At 42.1% G+C, this 6,000-nt stretch overlaps 1 protein-coding gene across 1 annotated transcript in view; it reads right to left on the bottom strand.

Annotated features, from left to right (window-relative positions):
* Window positions 1-2,101: 2,101 nt before the first annotated feature.
* The window catches only part of KCNMB4 (potassium calcium-activated channel subfamily M regulatory beta subunit 4), a 59,427-nt gene continuing 55,528 nt past the window's right edge, over window positions 2,102-6,000 (bottom strand). The window contains exon 3 of the mRNA XM_072843265.1: window positions 2,102-2,629. Coding sequence (XP_072699366.1) covers window positions 2,461-2,629 — 169 coding nt within the window. The 3' untranslated portion in view covers window positions 2,102-2,460. The remainder of the gene's footprint in view (window positions 2,630-6,000) is intronic.

Genomic DNA, 6,000 nt, shown 5'->3' with positions numbered 1-6,000 from the left:
GGAAGGAACATCATCCTTGATAATAAAAGAGCAACAAGGGTCCCTCCAACACCGTATGAAACAGAGCTCCCCGACTGCCCTGGGCTTCTCTGCTCCCTACGGGGGGGCTCTGTGAGGAAGGACGCATTCTTATATATTTTGGGGCCTCTCTTAAAGCAGCTTCGACTGTTTCCTCACTTATACAAAAAAGTGGATTAAAGTATTAAGAAGTTAAGCTTCTTTACCTTCGTATGATCTTAAAAACAGCCTCTCCTTGCCCCTCTGGATTTTAACTTTAGCAACAAGTACAAAGAGCCTCACATTTAATGGGCTATAAGCATGGAAGACCTTGAAGCTCCATGTGACCTCATGATTTCAGTATGTTTCTCCTTTTTTCCAAAAATCAACCTACAGAATACAGTCCTCTGTACACTTTGGCTCTAAACAGAGGCCTTAAGTAATAGAAATGTAGGAGTGTCAAGCTGATAAATGAAAACTCAGATCAAAATATATCCGTTTACTGGGACGCCTGGCGGGCTCAGCGGTTGAGCGTCTGCCTTCCACTCAGGGTGTGATCCCAGGGTCCTGGGATCAAGTCTTGCACTGGGCTCCAGGCATGGAGCCTGCTTCTTCCTCTGCCTGCATCTCTACCTCTCTCTGTGTGTCTCTCATGAATAAATAAAATCTTTAAAAAAGACCAAAAAAGTGTATATATATATATATATATATATATATATATATATATCCATTTCCCTTTTCCCCAACCTATCACATGTATCTCTGTACTATTTTTATCTCTTCTCTGTAATTAATTAATCAGAGGTTATTGGATTAAGATAAAATGGCTAGAGTCGACTTCCTCTCCCACTATGTGACGCAAAGACGATGATGTTCTCGGGTTCCCATTCTCCAGTGACTGTGGCTTCCGAATGGCTCACGGTGTTGCTAAGACAACAGGGATGCTGCAACAGAAAGCTGGTGCTGAAGTCAAGGCACTGGAGCTGCCTGAAAAGATGTCATCGACAGTGTGTTCAAGGCCTTGTTCACAGTGAGACTTGTAACACTGAATTAGGAAAAAAAAAAAAAAAAAGGATTGTACTCCTCCAACATCCTTCCATAGGTGACTATGGCTCTCTCAATGGCTTGTCCTCTGAAATTTAGAAAGCAGTGGTATGTGAACCAAGAGTCAGGGGGTGATCATCCCACTAATACATCTCCTTCTTAGGACCCTGACCAAGTACTGTCTTTAAGTTCCAATTTGCCTTTATTCTAAGAAGCGTGTTTGAAGGACCATAGAAGAAAACAAAAAGAAGTTATACTGTCAGCTGCTCCTTCACTAAAAATGTACGTCTCACCTAAACAAAGGTTTGATTCTATCTGCTGAATACCTGGGTAGGTGTGATTTTTGAGTTTATCAACAGATGCAAGGGAGCATGGTCTCCTCAAGAAACAGGAAGCTCGGTGGCGGCAGTGATGTGCACTGGGCTGTATCCCCAGGTTTGTCTGAGCAAACCCAGCCACTGCAGCCATGTTCTTGTTTCCACACTGACAGCATCAAGGCAAGAACAAAGAAAATAAAAACAAACTACTTGAACTGATTTTGAATATTTTCTTCTGACCTAGAATAAAAAAGGAACACAAATGGCATTTAACTAAGCTGCAAGGCATCCTTCGTATCGTGTATATCCTACTGCGCAGAGATCAAATCCCTCAAACAGCACGGACGCGGGAGCAAAGGAGCAGAGTGCTCCCAGAGCGAGGACACACCTTGTTCAGAATCAGCTCCCTCTCTTAAGAAATAATCTGGTGAAAAGTAATGGGGAGGAAAAGGAAAGTGTTGGAGGATGTGTTTTCCCCAATCTTCAAGGATCCCTTCACAAAGAGAGAAACGACTAAAGGTTGAGTTAACAGGGCAGTTTGCATTTTTCAAGCAGGAGGTAAAAAGTGTTCTTTAATAATAGAGAGTAAGGATCCTATTGTGAGGTGAAGACCTGTGCAGGGGTCCTTAGCTCTAAGTGCAAGTTTAATCTAGCAGATTCAAATGAAACCCACCAGACCCCCTTTTCTAAATCTCTGGTGTTCTAAGCACAAAAAAAAAAGGAAATAGGAAAAAAAAAAAAACCACGGACCACTCTATTTTAATATTTTTAAGTAGCATAAATCATAATGGTTCGTATACTACACTGTACAATTATATACTGTTACTTTCCAAAGAAAATTAACGTCTTATAGGATTTTCTGAAATGGTTACTCCATTGGGTTAAGAGCTTGACCCTTTAGCCATCGCTACGACACATGGCACACAATCTAGGAGGATCCAAGCCTTCCAGTTGTGCCTGTTTCTGCTGCCATCGAGGCAGGAGCCTCTCGGAGACCTCTCACGGCCCCTTCCATCTCCTGTGCCAGGAAACAGGCTCTGTAGGTAGATGTGTGCCGATGAGCGCAGCTTCTGTGCTTTGCTTTCCACAAAACCACTCCCCTCTAAGAGAACTTGCGCTTCTTCATGGCTTCTGCTTTGACTGCCAGGCTCTTGGCGCAGATGGTCAGGAGCACAATGAGAACGCCCACCACAAATGTCACCAGGGGCCAGAGGAAGCAATGCAGGAGGACAATCTCATCATGCGTGCGGTGCAGGAGCACATCGTCTGGTCTGCAAGACAGTAGAGAACAGGAGAGAAAGAGTGGTCAGCTGCCTTGGCATCGCATAACTCTGCAACCTGCAGCCCGACTTGCTTTCTAGCCCAAAGGGAATAATCATTATGGAGAGTGAAAACCTCGCTCTGGCTATACATACTGTATTTTGAGGTTCAAATCCATTACAGAAAGTTCTGAGGTCTTGAATCAAGTAATGGTACAAACTGCATACTATTGATAACATAATTTACACGTTGTGAAATGTCAAAAGCGTAGCAATCGTTTACGTTATTTTCTTCCATTTCAAGCTGTTTAGCATATTCCATTTTCTCACTCACCCTTTAATGTCTGCTGGTCAAAGTGGCATGTGGGTTGACATTCTCAAACCCAAACTAGACCTCGGCACTTAGGCAGGACATAAATGATCTCAATTTCACAAAAACAGTCAGCTAATGTCACTGTGTGAATTTAATCAGAGAGGTCTATGGCGTAGCCTTCAAGTTGACTCAGCTCCATTATGTGAAGGTTTTTATTAATGAACAGACAAGAGAATGGTTAGATTTCATTAACGAACAGACAAATGAATGGTTAGATTTCATGCATTTTTCCATGCTTCTTGTTGGGGGAAGAGGATAGAGATTAGCCCTCATGTTAAACCACTGACTGCTTTCTTGATAAATTTTGCAAAGTCTTAGCAATATATTTCTATCTTATCAATGCAGGGCTCTATTTTCAACTACAGCACTGGTCTCATCCTCAGGAAGTGAAGATGAGACGCATTCCACAAGCCACGATCTCTCACCTCGGGCCATTAGGGAGAGAGCCTGGGAATTCAGCTTTCATACAAGAGGTTTACATTTTGCAAGATATTTCCACTTCACCCGCAGGAGGGTTTGTTCTGTTATACTAGAGCAGCAGCGCTTCCTCCAGGCAAGGAAGAAGATGATGTAGAATAATTAGTCTGATTGCCCTTGAGATCATCAGAGGCTGTAGAGTACAAGGGCCGGGCACTTAACAAAGAAATGCATTCTTGAGGAGCTCTCGCTAATCATCACTCTCATAATTCAAGACCCGTTCTTCCAGAAGACTGACAAAGAATGTTGGGTATTTCTCTTCTACCTGTAATGCAGTCATCATGCGGCACTAACAAAAACAGTTTTGAAGATTAGGTTTGAAATGACAAAATCCTTGCCTTTTTTTTGTGCAACACTCTAGATTTGGCACATAGAGATATTTATTGATCTTTTATTTCATCTTATTTCAGTTAAAATTCGTACTAAATTTTTAAGTAAAAAGTATTCAAGCTTGTAGACGTTACTCTTTTTCCTGAATTCCTGTAGCAACACATGGTCTTCAAGACTCGTGCTATCGTTCATTTGTGATATATATTAACGCACACATTGTTTTCTCCTGTAAAGCCCTTGACTTTGTCATTATTCTACACATAGATGTTGCTACACATGGATGTTGCTAAATAACCACTTGCTCTAGATGGCTGGAAATTTCTGCAGCGTGTTAACCCTGCAAAATTTCAAGGAACTTCAAGCCTTGAGTGTAAGAAAGTAGAGGCCTAGGTCCAAATATAGTCAGGACACAATACAGATGAAGTCATTTTCTTCAGTCTTTGAAATCCCAACCCCCAGCACTGCCTCAATTCTTTTCCCAGCTGTCAGCTGTCTCTACCCAAATGTGCAAAGTAAAAGCTGTCTTGGTTTCAGATCGCACATTTAGGTCTTTAATCCATTTGGAGTTTATTTTTGTGTATGGTGTAAGAAACTGGTCTGGTTTCATTCTTTTGCATATAGCTGTCCATGTTTCCCATTTATTGAAGAGACTGTGTTTTTCTCATTGTATGTTCCTGCCTCCTTTGTCAGACTAATTGACCATACGATTGCGGGCTTATCCCTAGACTCTCTATTCTCTTCCATTGACCTACATGTCTATTTTTATGCCAGTACCATGCTGTTTTGATTGAAATAGCTTTGGAATATAGTACATCTTGAAATCCGGAATTGTGATACTTCTAGCTTTATTCTGGATTTCTCAGGATTGCTACAACTACATCAAAATAAAAAGCTTTTGCAAAGTGAAGGAAGCCATCAACAAAACAACAAAAAAAGTACAAAATACTGAATAGGAGAATCTATTTGCAAATTATATTCAACAGAAGATTAACATCAAAAATATATAAAGAACTGATAGGGCCGCCTGGGTGACTCAGCAGTTGAGCATCTGCCTTCAGCACAGGGCATGAATCCTGGAGTTCTGGGATCGAGTTCCGCATTGGATTCCCTGCATGGAGTCTGCTTCTCCTCCCTCTGCCTGTGTGTCTCTGCCTCTCTCTGAGTCTCTCATGAATAAATAAATAAAATCATAAAAAAAAAATACCTTCTACAACTCAACACTTAAATAAATAAATAAGTAAATAACCTGATTAAACATCAGCATAAGTAAATAACCTGATTAAACATCACCTGAACAGACATTTTTCCAAAATAAGAAATACGCATGGCCAACAGACACCTGAAAAGATGCTCAACATCGCTCATCATCAGGGAAATGCAAATCAAAACCATGATGACACACCACTTTACACCTGTCACAATGGCTAAAATAAAAAAGACAACAATAACAAGTGTTGGCAAGGACGCGGAGGAGAAGGATCGCTCCCGCACTGCCGGTGGGAATGTAGACTGGTGCAGCCGCTGGAAAACGGTTATGGAGGTTCCTCAAAGAATTAAGAATAGGAATATCATATGATCCAATATGTGCATTTGCCCAACGAAAAAGAAAACACTTATTCAGAAAGATACGTAGACACTCTATTTACTGCAGCACTGTTTTCAGGAGCTAGGATATGGAAGCTGCCTACGTGCCCATCCACAGACAACTGGATACGGAAGATGCGGTACCCCCATATATACAACGTTATATGGCCATAGAAAAGGATGAGATCTCACCACCTGCAACGACATGGATGGACCCAGAGGGTGTAATGCCAAGTGAAATAAGTGAGACAAAGACAAATACTATCTGATTTCACTTACGTGTGGCATTTATACAACGAAACAAAAGCATGAACAGAAAGCAGAATCAGGCCTATAAGACTTTGTTGCTTGCCAGAGAGGAGGCGGGGGGAGATGAGCAAAATGGGTGATGGGGGGGGGGGGGGTGAGTGACACAGGCTTCCAGTTAGGGGGTGCACAGGCATGGGGAAAGCAGGCACGGCCTGGGGATCGCAGTCAGCAGCACTGCACGGGGGCTGTGTGGGGCAGACAAGAGCTACACTCGGGGTGGGCACAGCATCACGCGTAGAGTTTGAATCACTATGCCGTGCACGTCAACTCATGTAACAGTGTGTGCCAACTGTACTCAGAAAAAAAACAA

Source organism: Canis lupus, chromosome 11 (genome assembly GCF_048164855.1).
Source record: "Canis lupus baileyi chromosome 11, mCanLup2.hap1, whole genome shotgun sequence".
Taxonomy (NCBI): domain Eukaryota; kingdom Metazoa; phylum Chordata; class Mammalia; order Carnivora; family Canidae; genus Canis; species Canis lupus.
The sequence above is the reverse complement of the archived record's forward strand: the minus strand, read 5'-3'. Positions and strand labels throughout refer to the sequence as shown.